Source organism: Eretmochelys imbricata, chromosome 8 (genome assembly GCF_965152235.1).
Source record: "Eretmochelys imbricata isolate rEreImb1 chromosome 8, rEreImb1.hap1, whole genome shotgun sequence".
NCBI classification, from domain to species: Eukaryota; Metazoa; Chordata; order Testudines; family Cheloniidae; genus Eretmochelys; species Eretmochelys imbricata.
This window is the reverse complement of record NC_135579.1, coordinates 7,772,759-7,790,649: the sequence shown is the minus strand read 5'-3', so window position 1 is coordinate 7,790,649 and position 17,891 is coordinate 7,772,759. Positions and strand designations below refer to the sequence as shown.

The 17,891-nt window shown below is 42.5% G+C and overlaps 1 protein-coding gene across 1 annotated transcript in view; it reads right to left on the bottom strand.

Annotated features, from left to right (window-relative positions):
• The window catches only part of MGAT4B (alpha-1,3-mannosyl-glycoprotein 4-beta-N-acetylglucosaminyltransferase B), a 91,871-nt gene extending 79,781 nt beyond the window's left edge, over window positions 1–12,090 (bottom strand). Inside the window, exon 1 of the mRNA XM_077824465.1 lies at window positions 11,962–12,090. Within this exon, the coding sequence (XP_077680591.1) occupies window positions 11,962–12,058 (97 nt within the window). The 5' untranslated portion in view covers window positions 12,059–12,090. The remainder of the gene's footprint in view (window positions 1–11,961) is intronic.
• Between the last annotated feature and the right edge of the window lie 5,801 nt (window positions 12,091–17,891).

The following is a 17,891-nucleotide window of genomic DNA, read 5'->3' as shown; positions in this document are numbered from 1 at the left end:
AGGTGGATTAACGATGCCGACAGATGAACCCCACCCCACCCCCGTCGCTGTAGTGAGTGTCTACACAGAAGCACTGCACTTCGAGGCCCCCAAGAAGCCCCCCAAGCACTACTGTAATACAAATACTAAGTTATACCACAGAATTGGTATTTGCCATATTTTCCTTACTTAAGTAATTAGATTAACTGAAGGTTTTACTATAAAGAGAATTGGTGCAAAGGTTTAAAAAGTCACTTTATAATGAACTGTGGTAAATTCAATGGACGATCAAAAGTCTACCTGCAGTAATGTACTGACAGGGTAGATTTGTTTAAATCAAGGTGATTTAAATCACCACATGGAAAGCCTCGATTTAAATCACCCATTTTAATCAACTTTCCATTTATACTTCAGTTATCTTTTAAAGAGGTGTATTTTCACCGCTTAATATCCAAAACATGCTGATTTACAACTAATGAGAACCTTTATACTAGATTTGGTACATCTTTTTGCTACGTAGGAAGATACACTGTGACTATATACATTTGTTTAAGCAATTATATATTGTAAAACTTTCAAATTCTTACTAATTGTAGCTTTTTAGTATGTTAGAAAATGGTAAATGAGATATTGCTTATTTACTAGATAACTTTTTGCTTATGATTTGTGTTAGGATGGTAACTGGAATTTAATTAAACAAACACACAGACGTGCATATAAAATGTATTTTATTAAACAAACCAACCAAATATTTTAGATACATAAGATAAGTTTATCAAATATGTTTCACGTTTACAATAAAATGATTTATAAAACAGAGGGATTAACTGTAGTCAGTGAACTAAACTGATGATGTTTAAATATGCCTAAGTGAAAGTGACTGGAGCTTAAGTTCCTACTCACCTAATTCTCTTGAAATGAGAGTCTCTGAAGTTACTTGGGGAGACTGTTGTGCCATATTCATAAAGCTGTGACCTCAAAAGTTAGAATCAGGAGAAAAACATCTTTCTTTATATAAAACAGCAGCCTTTAATGCAAAGTTTTTGATAGAGGCTCATGGATTCACCACATTTATTTTTTGTTTAAATGTTTTAAGAGATTATAATAAATTTAGGCCTTAACATATTTTGTATTAAATTCAGATTTCATTTTAAATAGATCTTTAAAAAGAAAAAAAACCCCAATCATTTAAATAAAATTAAAAAATCTAATTTAAATTAACAATCCAATTTCTTTGCTTTTTTTTTTTTAAACAATTTTCATCCACTCTGCCCACTAGTAGTTACATTTTGGGATAGAACAGTCATTTACCAGGTTTTATTACTAAAGCAGTTTGTTCACTGTTCTGCAGACTTCAAAGCCTTCTACAGATGACTGGCAGCGTTACTTTAATGTAAAACAAATCCATTGTTTGCTAGCTGAAACCAAGTAAATAATCAATGTGTGTTCAGGATATAAGCATAAATCAATGTTTTCTTTTAAATGAATCCAGTTGAATCAAATGAATGAGAAATTGGCCTGCTCATAGTATACAAGTACAGGGAAAATACTAAATATATCTGGGTCAGTTTATCACCTTCTTTCTGTATGTTATGACCTTTCCATCTTAGATACATTTCTGGCCCCTATCATCACAGAATCTGAGTGCCTGAATATTTAATGTATTTATCCTCACAATATCCCTGTGAGATAGGACAGTGCTATTTTCCCTTTTACAGACAGGAAACTGAGGCACAGAGATCCTAAGTAACTTATCCAAAGTCACACAGAAAATCTGTGACAGAGCAGGGAATTCAATACAGGTACCCTAAATCATTGGACCATCCTTCCTTGCCCCCAAAATTCTCAAGTTCATCCAAATATCACTACAGGAGTAATAGCTGTACCTATATTCATACAAAAAGGTATAAATGAAGTACAAACAAGAACGTCCAATTTGAAAACAAAACAAAACACAAGTTAGAGAAGTACAGAGAGGGATCTGTTCTGATAAGTGTGTGTGAATGCCACAATGTTATACGTAGTTTTGTTGTATCCATATTGTCCCAGGATATTAGAGAGACAAGGTGGCTGAGATAATATTTTTACTGGACCAACTTCTGTTGGTGGGAGAGACGAGCTTACAAAAAGTTCTTCTTCAGGTCTTCCCAGACTGCAATTTGTCAGTGCGAGGCTAAATCTCATCAAATTGTATGCAAAATAATTTGTAAATCCTGCTGCATTCAAGCCATCGATCACACGAGTTATGATAAGCAACATACTGAGCAAGAGACGGTTGTCAGATCTGCTCACGCACAGCTCATTTGTCAGGCATTTGAATAATATCCTTCTACATTCTGCAGTCTCCAGGAAGGAATTGGCCCCTTAGTAGATAATCAGTATGGATCTGGCTCTCTGGGACTTTAGAACCAGGCTTTTGTGTTGCCATTGTTGTTCTGTGGAACCATACGTTGATGAACTCAGACTTTGTCTACACCAGTTTCAAGTGGGATAAAGCTACACCCGTATGAGTCTTAATTTACCCTGTCTACACTGGGGGTTGCACTGGTGCAACTACACCTGTGACTGTCCAACAACAGCTGTAATTGGAGCAAATCCCCAGCATAGACAAAGCCTCAGAAGAGCATTCACAATTTACATGAAAGGAAATCAGCATACAGTTTTGGAAACACATATGGGAAATGAGGAAAGTCCTGCATATTGGAATAAAAATACACCCCCTTATTTAGCAGTACACCAAGCTCTGATCCTCCTGCCTGTAGAGGAGAGACTGGCTTGCATATTTATACAGAGATTTTGTTACAGACTGTCATTTTCTTTAAGGATTGAAGCTGCACTTACTGAGCCTTATTCTTCATAATCACCAACCAAGCAAGCACTTCAAAACCGTACAAGTGTGGCTTATAAATCCAGTTTTAGTCAAGTAAACACGATTTCCCCCAACCCCCGAACACTGTCTCTAAGCCTGCCCCACTGCAAACTCATTAGAAAGTTACACTTGGAATCATTCCAATGTTTGTGATACAGTGGGCCAAGTTGTAATAAATATCAATGGTATCAGCATCTAACCTCATGAGAGAACCTCTTTGCTTTAAGCTTATGGGCCACATACACAGTCACTCAAAAGACCAGGACAGGAGTTGAAAAGGGTACTTTTAAACTGTTGGGCATCAAGTAATTTGGTCTTAAAAAATTACTAAAATATTTCACTTAGAAAAACAAGAAATGGAAGACCAGCTCGTACCAACTGCTTCTCTCATTGCCAACTCAGAGATTTGGCTTCCACTATTTAGTCACAGGGGTCCTTTTATATACCTTCAGGCAATGTTTCTCAACCTTTTTGATACCAGGGACCGGCTTGCTGCCTTCCTAAACTATACCAGGGAAATCTCAGGGCCCGGCGCCACTCAATGGACCAGTTATTGAGAAACACTGCCTTAGGGGACACCATGATCAAGACCACCCAAAATAATCGCAATTATTAACTACAGCTGTTTTATTATTAAAGGAAAAGAAAATATTAACCACAAATGACCAAACACAAATGATAAACTGGCTATTTCCATTACAATCTCTTCTACATGTCTCTCTACATCAGTGGTTTTCAAACTTTTTTTTCTGGAGATCCAGCTGAAGAAAATTATTGATGCCTGTGACCCAATGGAGCTGGGGATGAGAGGTTTGGGGTGTGGGAGAGGCTCAGGGCTGGGGTGCAGGAGGGGGTCAGGGCTCTGGGCTGGGGGTGCAGGCTCTGGGCTGCAGATGAGGGGTTTAGGGTGCAGAAAGGCGCTCCAGGTTTGGGGTGGGGCTCAGGGGACTGGGACATGGGGCTGGGGCACAGGCTTACCTCCGGTGGCTCCTAAGCATGTGGATTTGTGAGAGGACGTTAACTAAGATGGTGCCAAGTGCTTAAATCATTACAAGAATTTTAAATCTTGTTGGAATATTGAAATAATTTAAAAGACTAACAGTTTTTCCTGTTAGTCCCCAGGTGGTTAGACCATATATTCCTGGAGAGGAGACGGGCTAAATATTGGTAATCAGAGAAGTAGTGGGATTTAATTGGATTTAAGATTCTTAGTGTTGGTTAATTGGCCTGTCTCAAGACAACAACTCCTTAAATGCCTTCTTCTAGTAACCTATTTAAATATTTTCTCCTGTTTTCATAAGATATAGTAAGATTGCCTACTTTGCCAATTAGAAACTGGTTGGTGGTTATTAATAACCAACAGGTTCACCTGCCCTAAACAAAGCTCTTTTGCCCATCTGTAAACATTCTTATTTATGTAAGGATATACTCAAGAATGGATTCACAGTAAGTTTGGGAAAGAATATATTTTGGTCTTAATTTACAGAGAGAAGAGTACACCTTGGAGGTGCTCCCAGTTTAAGCCAAGGGTTTGAATTCATGCTCAAGCCTAATACCCCTTCATCTACACACAAATCGTGCTAACCCAGGGCTCGGACCCGAGGTCCCAGGAGTCCACGAGGGTGGAAGGTCTGAGCCTGAGTCAAGCTGGGACCCAGGGTTCAAGCCCTATTGTTTTGCAGTGTAGATGCAGACCCACTGCATTCTTGCTCTAGAAGTCTGCCAAAACCCAAAAGTATCCCACAATCCCATAGACTGTCTTTCTTTGTCCTCTGGACAGTCAAATTTGGTGGACAGTCAAGTTTTCTCTCACTGCACCATGAATGAAAGGCCAGAGTGGCCACATTTTGGGAGGAAGATAGGAAGTCTGGGATATGGGCATTGAACTCAGGCCTGCACAATATAGTGTAGGTCAGGGGTTGGCAACATTTCAGAAGTGGTGTGCCGAGTCTTCATTTATTCACTCTAATTTACGGTTTCACGTGCCAGTGATAGATTTTAAAGTTTTTAGAAGGTATCTTTCTATAAGTCTATAATATATAACTAAACTATTATTGTACATGAAGTAAATAAGGTTTTTAAAATGTTTAAGAAGCTTCATTTAAAATTAAATTAAAATGCAGAGCTCCCCGGACCAGTGACCAGGACCTGGGCGGTGTGAATGCCACTGAAAACCAGCTCGCGTCCTGCCTTTGGCTCGCATGCCATAAGTTGCCTACCCCTGGTGTAGGTGCTGGAGCCCCAGGTTGGGACCCAGGATTCAACAGTTCCTAACCTGGGGTTGCAAATGAGTGTAGATACAAACCCAGGGACTGCTAACTCAAGTTCTACTAACTCTGGGTTTACATTGTAGCGCAGGTATACTCACAGAGTCAACAACTTAGGCTAATTACATTGAGTTATTTAATTTTAAGACAGTTTTGAGAACTAAAACCTCTTATATGAAAAACAGGAGTGTCTGGACATTTTGAAAACAGTATTTAATTTCCTGTAAAACTCTGATAAACTTGAAACAATATCTCAGAAAATGGAGTTGAAACAAACTTTCAAAGTTATCTGAATCTTTCCTGCCACAAGAAGAACAAAAGGCAGTTAAAGAAATGTTGCATATTAATTAAACAAACTGCATATTCAGGAGCTGAAAGTGTCATTAGGACGATCCCGAAGGCATGGAGCCAATTATAAGAATGACAGCAACCAATCTGAATCTAAACAAGCATGAAAGAGGTGTGTTTTCCTATAATTTAATGAAAATAAGGAGAAGGGTATAAAAGACTCTGAAATGAGCACCCCACATTCAGGGCCCCTGCTACTCTGCTTAGAGAGAAAGCATTTCACAACTCATCCTGTCCATCTCTAGAGGTAAGCTGCCTCAGACAGATAAGAAAATCAGAGACGACTCAAGAAGAAACCAATCCAAGTAAACCTCCCCACCAGAAACAAAGGTTTTTACCTTTAAAAGAAACATAAGTTGGAAGTAACCAGTTCTGTTAAATGTTTCCCACCACAAATGTTCTCCAAGTTTAAAGAATGAAGACTTCAGTGTGTTTACAAAAGAAGTAAATTTTAATAAGGATATTTCTAGAATTCTTTGTGTGGGCTTAAACTCCAGTTTTCCTTTGGGAAAAAAGGGGAGGGCAAAATTGGAATAGGACCACTTGACTTCTAGATTTATTGCTTGGATATCATAACCGTGCATTCCTTTCACAATCACATTTCTTCCTAAAAAAGTTTTCACTTGGTTAGTCTGCTTGATGTTTGCTCGTCCTGGGAAGACAGAAGCAGAAACTTTCTGGAATTTCTTTGATTAGCTTTAACATTTTGTAATGTAATAAGCTAAATGTGCAATTTTATATTTCTAAACATTCTAGCTACAGTAGAACCTCAGAGTTATGAGCACTTTGGGAATGGAGGTTCTTCATAATGCTGAAATGTTCGTAACTCTGAACAAAACATTATGGTTGTTCTTTCAAAAGCTTACAACTACAACTGATTTAATACAGCTTTGAAACTTTACTATGCAGAAGAAAAATGCTGTTTTTAACCATCTTAATTTAAATTAAACATGCACAGAAACATTTACCTTATTTACCTTGTCAAATCTTTTTTTAAACTTTCCCTTTTTTTTAAAGTAGTTTACGTTTAACAATACTGTACAGTTATTTGCTTTGTTTCGGTTTTTTTGTCTCTGCTACATGATTGCGTGCTTATGGTTCCAAATGAGGTGTGTGGTTGACTGGTCAGTTCATAACTCTGGTGTTCTACTGTATAATACTCTTGTACCTATACCTTAATATTCAGTAAAGCAGCAAACAAGTTTATAACAACTTTAAAAATTTATAATAATGTTATTAATATTTTTGCATCAGTATTGAGGTCTCTTCCCCACAGGATCCTTGACTGGCTCTTGAAAGTCAGGATCAGGAATTAAATACTCCATGCAGCTTTACACTATTTTTCCTAATTGCGTCATCGATATAAGTGATGTTCTACAGCCACTCCTCAAGAAAGAAACTTCAGCAACAGGCAGGAGTTCCAGCTTTAACAAAGTGGACCAACAAGCTGCTGGAGGAAAATCTATTAAAATCATCCAACAGATTTTCAATTACACTATCCTTCTAAAGCGGAGTTTTGGTTCCTCACACACCTCATCTGAAGGCTTACTGCCATTGTCCATGCTTTACCTATTAACTGAAATAATGATCATTATTGGAACTATCAGGAAGTGACCTAAATCATATTCCTCTTCCCATCAAACAACCTGACACTTCTGTTATTCTAGGATTTAGCCCTAGTTAACACTGAGGGGGTGGGGGGGATGTTAGAATAAAGATCCCTTATTCAGCAAAGAAGTGGGAATACTAATGCAGTATGCGAATGGTAATTCTTTACATGGATTTCTTAACTTTATTTTCAAAATACATTTTCAAAGTTCACATAGGAGAAGTGACTCCCACCATACGTGGCGCTGTAAAAGATGGGCACTTATTGCTGGGAAAGCACTCTGTGGATATGTCCAAACTTTCAGTTTCTAAAATACCACAAAAGCCTCAAAAGAGGGTGCTAGACAACGCTACAAGCACTAGATCAGAAAGTAATTTCCGTTCATCATAACAGTAAAAGTAATATAGAAGTTAGAATTTAGTCTTGCATAGAGAATTTGCGGGCACACATTGGGCATGCAACCCCAGTCCAAAACTGCATGACCATTCTCTCCTCCAGGAGAGTATGACAGGATGCCCCTAAGAGATCACCATAAATGCTTCTTTCATTATACACTAGGGCAGAGGTTCCCAAACTGTGGGCTGTGGCCCAAAGATGGGCTGTGACACAGTCCCGGGTGGTCTGCTGGCACAACCATAAGTGCAGTTTGGGGAGGCAACACCCCCTCCCAAACCGTGTACATTGATAGTGGGGAGGCACAATTTAAAAGTTTGGCCACCCCCCAACAGCTTGAGTCATGACTCCACCCCGGGAAGGCCCACTCCCACCCGCAGGGCACCTGGCACCACCCTGTCCAACTGGGAAGCAGACAGCGAGGAGGAGCTGGACGCCAGGCATTCCCAGGCAGGGGGTGCCTGTGAAGTGCATCGGGGTGCTGGGTGGGTGACTGGGGCAGGACTTCCAGGTGATGAGCTCAAGGCACTGAGCGGGCTGCTGAGGTGGAGGGTTTCGAGGGGGATGGCTATGGCACCTGCCTGGCCCCTTTGCCCTATCGTTGGCCCTGGTCCCAGCTAAGTGTGGACACACAAATGCCATTACAATAGCAGGAAAGCTGCTGAATAGACACACACTGAACCCTATTACATGTAATCAGTTGGTGGCCATGACACTACTGAGTAACAAAATCACAGCTATAGCTTGAGCATGAACAGGTCGCTAGAGATGGTTGTTCCAAAACAGCACTGAGATACAATGGGGATACAGTAGAACCTCAAAGTTATGAACACCTCAGGAATGGAGGTTGTTCATAACTCTGAACAAAATGCTGCGGTTGTTCTTTCAACAACTGAACTCGGACTTAATACAGCTTTGAAACTTTACTATGCAGAAGAAAAATGCTGCTTTCCCTTTTTTTTTTTTTTTTTTTAAGTAGTTTACGTTTCACACAGTACTGTAGTGTATTTGCTTTTGTTTGTTTGTTTGGTCTCTGCTGCTGCCTGATTGTGTACTTCTGGTTCCAAATCAGGTGTGTGGCTGACTGGTCAGTTCATAACTCTGGTGTTCATAACTCTGAGGTTCCACTGTACTTTTATTTAAGTCTCTTGTGTGATCAGTTTGGCACCTTATAAAGGACTGGGAAGGAGAGAAAAAGCAGGCATCCTTTTAACATGCCACAATGCATATCATCCTTAAATGAAAGGTTAGAATTCTATTTCTAAGGAAATATTGCAGAAAACACCTGCTCCTTTAAACAGGGCAGCCACACTTCAGGAAACTCCAGTTACTAATTTGCCATTCTGCTCATACAGTGAGGTGTTTGAGGTTCTTTTTAAAATAATGAACAATGTCTGTGTCCATCACAGGAAAGCAGTTTTCCAGAGCATTCCTGTACATATACATATGGGGAAGTTACCCCAGGGTTTGGCATTTTTGACTGAAAGAACATAACAAAACAGGTCATGCATTTTTAGAGGGGAAATCTCAAAAGTAATATTCAGCCAATGACACAGTTATAGACACTTCTGCCCTAAAATCATTCTCAACAATCTTGCTATCTGGAGCTCTGTAGGGAGGTCGCTATAATGGGATTTAAACCATGCTAGAAACATAGTTAGCAGAACCTTTTAGTTGATGAGTAATGCGGGAAAACCAAATAATGTTTCATAAAAAGCTAAAATCAATTTTACAACAATAAAAAAGAATCATTGTTTAAATGGAGGATGAGAGGGACCAGAGCAACCATTACATTAGACAGATGGGTAGTGCAGACTTAAGGACTTTTAGAAGAGCAAAATTTAGAAATGAGTAGAGTCACTAACTGAACGAAGGGCCAGCTGAGTGTGGAAGATGCAGTACCCACTAGCTAACTCAAACCAGAGATAGACAGCTGCAATCGAGAAGTAACTACAGTAATTTTTCACTAACCAACTAAAAAACAGGACTTTGAAGCTGTGACTGACAGGCTGGGGAAAGGTGGCTATTACGTTGTTAGAAAAAAGTAAGGCCAAGCTTCACAGGAGAATCTCTCATATACATGTATATACGTGACCACAGGCAGAGGGGGGTGCCTCTGGTAAATGGAATCTAACTTAAAAGCAGGGCCCTGTGTACTCTTCAGAATTGTGCTCCATCAGCTAAACTTTAATTTTTTTAAGTTATATTTCTAGCCCTCACACTTAAGAAAATATTCTACATTTGACTGGAGCTGTAAATCTACAATGTATTGCCTGACTGGATTTTAAAACAATCTGAAATATGTGTTCAAAGAGAAAGTGAATACGCTGTTAATTTTGAAACCTAGTGATGACAATGTAAGTGTCTAATGCTGTTAACTGTTTCACTGCTGATCATTTTAACCAACATTCAGCTAGTGAGCTTATCCCAAACTGCTTCCCGCACCTTTTCACATGCCAAAAGCTCCAGATGTCTCTTTTCCATTTCCAAAGTCTCCAGCTTCCCCCCCGCCCCCAATCATTTAAACAATACAGTTACATGTTCTCAATGCAAATTTCAGCACACTTGAAAATTAAATATTTAAGGGAAGTGTAAAATAAATTTAATTTGATATCATATTAAATAACACAGGGATTACTGTACTGGTTCTATTATTCATTTTCATATTTAATTCAATACAAAACTCCTTTTTAAAATGTTCGGCAGCTGCTGCAGTATCTACAGTCTGCAGCACCGGAGTGCTGTAGAACTCAAGGGCCTTGCCACAGAATATAGGTCACGCTTGCCACAGAGTACAGAGCGCCTTGGTAAAGATGTCTTCATTTTGTTCATCCATATCCTGACCAACAGGCTTTTGCTTTACATCACTCTGCAAAGACTCCTCTCATCAAATCAGCTCCACAGAGCTCTGCATCCACTTTCCTCAGCCAGTGAATTGTGGCCATGATGGGGAGCAGAGATGTTTGAACGAGGGGTGAGCCAGGACTGAAAAATACTTACATGCTACAACGAAAAAGAAATCCCCAGACCAGCCAACCCACAGATGGGACACACTCAGAACTCAGCTACAGGAGAAATAAAGCAGCCCAGGATGATGACAAGGTAGCAAGGCAAAGGAAAATCCAGTCTCTAGCCAAGGCTACTCAGGAACGAGAGAATTAAGTACAGCCTATGATAACGGGTTCCCAGCGAGTTCAGGAAGCTATCAGTTTACCAGATTAAAAACTTGGCTGTACCAAGCATTAACTACTGCTTGTCATTCAGCACGTGGGATCCAACCCCACACAGGAGCTTTTGCGACTCCAAACATCCGTCTTATCCTTACAGGTCCAGAGCACACATAAACAATGAGAAGTTCACAGTCGGGAAGAACAAGGGTCTAGTTCAGAGACTCCTCACTAAGGTGGGGAGGAAAGGGAACCTAGAGCAGGGGTTCTCAACTTTTTTCTTTCCGAGGCCCCCCCAATATGCTATTTAAAAACTCCACGGCCCCCCTGTGCCACAGCTGTTTTTCTGCATATAAAACCCAGGGCCCGTGTTGGAGAGCAGTAATCAGGGCAATTGCCCAGGGGCCCCCACCACAGGGGCCCCCGCAAAGCTAGGTTGCTCAGGCTTCAGCGTCAGCCCCGGCTGGCGGGGCTCGAGGCCTCGGGCTTCAGCCCCATGTGGTAGGGCTTTGTCTTTCGGCCCTGGGCCCCAGCAAGTGTAATGCCGAAACCAGCTCACAGCCCCTGGACCCCTGGTTGAGAACCACCGACCTAGGGTACCCAGTTTAAAAAGCTTGAATTATCATTGGTTGGGAAGCACTAGCCCGTGGGATGCACCTTTAGAGCTCGACTTTGGGCTGTGGAATTGGTTGCAAACGGAGAATAAACTTCAGGCTGAAACCCTAGAGGAATGCACCCTGGAGTGCGTATGTACACAGCACTGTATTCCAGGGGATGCACGGGTACCCCCGAGGAGGGCGGAGAGGGAACTTCATATTCTGCAGCAGAAAGAAGAGGACAGGCACAGCTAAACACAGAGGGGGAAAAGGAAGGCTGGCAGCTCCAGTGAGTGTCCAGGTCCCTCTCGCCTTTCAGCCTGCCCCATACCCCCAGTCCTGGGAGAGGGATCTAGGAGGCATACCCTGGGGGAAGGGAATACTCGACAGCCCTTACTCCAGAGGAGGTGGTCAGGGGGACGGAAGAGATCCTTAGCCACCCCTTTACTGCAGAAGGGGGCTTGCAAGGGGCTGGCTGCTTTAGGAGGAGGAGTGGGAGGGGTTGGGGGAGACTTTGGGTGCCGGGCTGGAGGGGCAGGTCCCCAGGAGACTGGGGAGGGTCCCCAGGCTGGGTGCCCAGAGAGTGGCGGGGAGAGGGCTCAGCTCCGGGTCAGGGTCTGCGAGGTGCAAGGCGAGGGGCGCCGCGGGAGGGACCCCTCCGGGAGACGGGGAGGGGTCGGTCCCTGGCGATGCCCGGCCGGGAGGCAGCCCGCGGGCTCCGGCCGCCCCTTACCTTTGTGCCCGCTGAAGGCCCCGTACCAGGAGAGCGAGAGCAGGGCGCAGAGGCAGCCGAGCAGCAGGGTGAGGAAGGTGCCATGGCGGAGCCTCATCTCCTCCTCCGCGGCGGCGGGGGAGGCCGCATGTCCCGGGCGCTGCGCGGCGCGGCCTCAGCCTCCCGGGCCCCGGCCCCGGCGAGGAGCGGAGGGGGGGGCCGCCGCGGTGGGCGGGAGGGACTCGCCGCCGCCCGCTGCCCTCATGCACTGGCCGCGCCCGGCCGGGCCGCCGGCTCCAGCGGGATGGGGCTGCGGCTCGCGGTCCCCGGAGCAGGGAGGGGGCTGCCGCCGGGGAGGGGGAGGGGCGGGGATGGCACCGAGTTAAAGGAGCCGCGCACATGCGGCGGCCGGGCGGACGTGCAAGGGAGGTTGGGGGGAAGGGGCAATGTGCGTGTGCAAGGGCGCCGCGCGCCTTGCCGTGAACAGGGGGCGGCGTGTTCACGTGTGCACGCGCAGGCAGGGGCTCGTGAGTGTGCCCGGGCGTGCCCGTGTCAACGGGGCCCTGGGCTTGTGCAAGCTGCTGGGCTCGTGCGTGCGGGGGCAAGCGTGTGCATGGGGTGGGGGGGTGTGTGTGTAAGTGTGCACGGAAATCCACGCGCAGATGTATGTGTACGTGTTACTAAGACACAATAAACAGCAGGATGGTAACTTCTAACCCTGCCCTACAAAAGGCTGGCAAAGCCCTTGCCCGTTGCGATACCGAATCACAGCAAGGCAGGTGAATGAATGAGGGCAGGCGACAGGCTTTGGGGACTTCAGTGTCTGAATAATTAAAACAAGAATAATATTAAATACACAACGTCTTCTCCCATATGCAACCGGGAGCTTCCCTGCAATAATCCCATTTTGGGTATTTTCTCTCTCACTCTTTTACGATTAATTCTAAATATGATTCCTTGTATTAAATAATGAAACATTGGATAATACTGCTAACTCTTATTCATTAATCGCCGTCCTGTTTGTTTTTCCTTCTGATGATTTATGTAATAGTGGTTTTTAAATAGCTGTGTGAAATTAGATTCATTCTGCAATAGCCTTTTAACACTTTTAAATGTAAATATAAAAAGGAAAATTATGAAACACCCAAAACAATGAAAGCAAATACATTCACAGCTAGCGGGTAAACAAACCATAAATCTAAATTGCAAGCATCTTAATTACTGCCTTAAATCATTTTATTGTGCCTCATTCTTCATCTTTATTAGTATATTCATAATGTCAATATTTTTACTTGGTGTCAGCTTTAACATCGATGTAGTTTTCAGCGTGTGAAGCTGCACAGATGCTGGGGATATTATATTCAAAAGTGTTTCCTTACTTTTCATTAGAGAACGCGAAGGCATACTCACTTTTGTGGCAACTAAAACATGCTACATGTTGGGGGGAAAAACAGGATTATATCCTACAGATTTTTTCAGCCCCACTGTATAACGGAAAAGACTGAATCATCTACGTTAAATTGCCGTCTCAATTCATCTGTGAAAATGTGTCCTTGATAGAGAAGCTTTCAGCGTGAGGGGGATTATTGTTCTTAAAAGTTTTGGGAAAACATTTTACGTGACAAAATTTAAAACGTCATTGTAGGAGTTGGAGAGGGAAATGTTTATAATACAAACACAGACATACATTTTAGCTGGAGTAATGCCAGTAGCAGGCAGCACTATAATAGACAAAATACCGTGTCACAGGTTTCAGGGTAGCAGCCGAGTTAATGCATTAACTCCGCTGAGTTAATGCACTTAGAGCATTTTCTGTGGGGACACACACACTCGAATATATAAAACCGATTTCTAAAAAACCGACTTCTATAAATTCGACCTTATTCCGTAGTGTAGACATACCCTAAGTCTGTATCCGCAAAAAGAAAAGGAGGACTTGTAGCACCTTAGAGACTAACCAATTTATTTGAGCTCTTGTCAACTGCTGGAAATGGCCCACTTTGATTATCACTACAAAAGCCCCCCCCCCCCTTTGCTGGTAATAGTAGCCATCACCTTCAGCCCCCAACTAAAACCCCTCCAACGCATTATTAAGGTTCTACAACCTATCCTAAAGGATGACCCAACACTCTCACAAATCTTGGGAGACAGGCCAGTCCTTGCCTACAGACAACCCCGCAACCTGAAGCAAATACTCACCAACAACCACATACCACACAACAGAACCACTAACCCAGGAACTTATCCTTGCAACAAAGCCCGTTGCCAATTGTGCCCACATATCTATTCAGGGGACACCATCACAGGGCCTAATAACATCAGCCACACTAGCAGAGGCTCGTTCACCTGCACATCCACCAATGTGATTTATGCCATCATGTGCCAGCAATGCCCCTCTGCCATGTACATTGGTCAAACTGGACAGTCTCTACGTAAAAGAATAAATGGACACAAATCAGATGTCAAGAATTATAACATTCATAAACCAGTCGGAGAACACTTCAATCTCTCTGGTCACGCAATCACAGACATGAAGGTCACTATCTTAAAACAAAAAAACTTCAAATCCAGACTCCAGCGAGAAACTGCTGAATTGGAATTCATTTGCAAATTGGATACTATTAATTTAGGCTTAAATAGAGACTGGGAGTGGCTAAGTCATTATGCAAGGTAGCCTATTTCCTCTTGTTTTTTCCTACCCCCCCCCCCAGATGTTCTGGTTTAACTTGGATTTAAACTTGGAGAGTGGTCAGTTTGGATGAGCTATTACCAGCAGGAGAGTGAGTTTGTGTGTGTATGGGGGTGGGTTTTTGGAGGGGGGTGAGGGAGTGAGAGAACCTGGATTTGTGCAGGAAATGGCCTAACTTGATTATCATGCACATTGTGTAAAGAGTTGTCACTTTGGATGGGCTATCACCAGCAGGAGAGTGAATTTGTGTGGGGGGGTGGAGGGTGAGAAAACCTGGATTTGTGCTGGAAATGGCCTAACCTGATGATTACTTTAGATAAGCTATTACCAGCAGGACAGTGGGGTGGGAGGAGGTATTGTTTCATATTCTCTGTGTATATATAAAGTCTGCTGCAGTTTCCACGGTATGCATCTGATGAAGTGAGCTGTAGCTCACGAAAGCTCATGCTCAAATAAATTGGTTAGTCTCTAAGGTGCCACAAGTACTCCTTTTCTTTTCACCTTTCCTGATCACTCTGGTTACAGTGTGTATGGTAACACCCATTGTTTCATCTTCTCTGTGTATATCATTAGTATACACTTGATAGCCTCACAGTGGCTTGTACCTGCTAGCAGAAGTCAAAGAAGAAACATTAAAATAAAAAACACTGCATTAACATTGGTTGCATTCTATGTTAATCTGAAAGAAGAAGCAGCACAAAAACCAGCTGGATTTTTCCTCCTCCTGCTATTTCTAAAGTTTGATTGAAGACACAAAATGCAATGGAATGGACGCGATGTGTCCGGATGTCCTGCACTGGGCTCAGCCAAGCCAGCAGCGCCACCTGCTGTTTCCACCATGGCTTTGAGCACCGCAGGGAGAGAAGAGAGTGCGTGGTATTTGTGGAGTCACTATTCTATTTCGGAAACGGAAGTTAAGAGGTGGGCTTGCGCTGCCTAACTATACTGGGTGCCTATGGCGTGATGGACGGGGTCTGAGGGCGAGAAAGAGAGAATGCCTGTGAGCTCTCTTGTATAGAGGCTGCTTTCAACTAAAACCTCATAATCAAACATTCCCAACCCTTAAGGGATTTGGAATCTAAATCCAGATCTAAAGGTGAGTTTTGCAGCTGATCCCCACCTCTGTAATGGGCCAAACCAAAACCCTGGATCCAGGCAGCCCCAAACTTTGTCAGAGAAAGGGGGTATCAAAATACAGATTTCACATCTGAATTGTGTAGCTCTTTCTGGTCCTTCTTTAGATTTATATTCACAAAGCACTGGTGCTACACACACATTTGTCTCTAGTGGGATGAAGGAGAGGAAACGGAAATGGAGGAACAATGTGCAATAAAGGCAGCACAATACAGAAGGGTTCAATCCTGTGTTTTCCAACAGGTTTAGTTCTCAAGTCTAATGTTCTCATTTCTTTCTAGTTCTCAATTTGTAATGTTATTTTCCATCCCAGGAAACACTAAATATTCCAGAGAAGTAGGATTAAACCCTCTGTGTCATAACCTAATTTATCACCCCTCCCACCCACACAATATGTCACCCTTATCATCCAAAGCACATTTCTGAGTGCTTTCTCTAGCTGTCTCCATAGCTCATTGAACTTGGTATGAAATTGAAAATATGCTGAAGCAGTGCAGAACAAAACAGACTGTCATTGACAAAGGCCCTGCACACCAGAAATATCTTTTATTACAGAAAGACTAACTAAATCATTATAAATAAATATGCCAAGGATTTTAAAAGGCAGTTTGTGACAACAAAATGGAGGGGATTAGATTGGCAGTCTCTGTTACAGAGCATGATGGAATATCCGCACTGATTCATGACATTCTGCACTGGATTATAGTTGTTCCCTAACTGGAGTTGGAATTATGTCACAAGAGGCTGGAGCTCAGTCACAGCAATTCCCCCAAGGTACATGATATGGTCATGAAATGTTCATCATGGGAGCATTGCTACACTTGGACAGATTCTCAAAGACGATATTTGATTAACATTTTCTGAGATGGTGATGTACTGGTTTCCCCCCCATATTTCCTTTCCCAACATTGACTTTTACCAAGATATTTCTGTGTAAATGGAGCTTTCCTATTTCTAAACTACTGCTTCCTCAATAGGTACTCTGTGATGTGCTTGTTTACACCGTGATATAACTACCATTCCATAGTCCTTACTGAGGCCTTGTCTGCTCTGCATTTCTAGCCAAACACCTTTGTGTAGACATGACTGAGGCAGTGTGTTTTGGGCTGGTGCAGTTTACCCTAGTTCAAAATTTACCTGATTCCATTTGCAAATAGCATTGCATCAATGAAAATAACAGCTACACTAAAAGATTTGCACTAGTGGTTAAAAACCCAGTGTAGACAAGGCCTTAGTCACACAGTGGAAAAGCAGCAATGGAGTATGAAAGGTCTTCACACTTTAACTAATGGGTTTGTTTGTTGTTTGATATATATATACTATTTCCACTGATACTAGTGAGAGTTGCCTGTACATGTCAAGAGTAGATGAAACCCCTCTTTGCTTGTAAGAGCTAGTGATTATAGTGGCTGTTGGAATGCTGGTGAAACTGCTTTAACTATATCAATTTATAAACTGATATTGTTAAAGTGATACAGACCCCTATGGACACAGTTATACTGGTATAAAAGGTGCTTATATCGTAAGCTATGCCAATACTGTTTGGAGACAAGCCCTTGGATAGCAAGGATAATGAAGACACAATAGGAACATTCAGATGATTTAGTGCAGGGGTTCTCAAAGTGGGGGTGGGGACCCCTCAGTGGGTCGCAAGGTTATTACATGAGCGGTCGTGAGCTGTCAGCCTCCACCCCAAACCCCGCTTTGCCTCCAGCATTTATAATGGTGTTAAATATATAAAAAGGTGTTTTTAATTTATAAGGGGGTCACACTCAAAGGCTTGCTATATGAAAGTACAAAAGTTTGAGAACCACTGATTTAGTGGGTTCTAAGAATATGTAAGTTAATAAAATAACCATTCTATGGCAAGCGAGCAGGCCAGTTATTATATGTAGCCACTGAAGTCCCTGCAGGTATGCTTGGCAGAGTTTTATGAACATTTTAATATGCAAATATGTCCTGATCAATGTGGCTTTGCAGTGCACATTTGCTGTCATTTTAGCAAAGGCATTTAATCTTAGTTAAGGAAATGGCATCTAATGTCTACTGAGAGTAAATCAATGATGGATGAACATGGCAAAGGGAAGCTATTGCCTGGAAAAACAACATAATTTTTAAAGGACTTGAA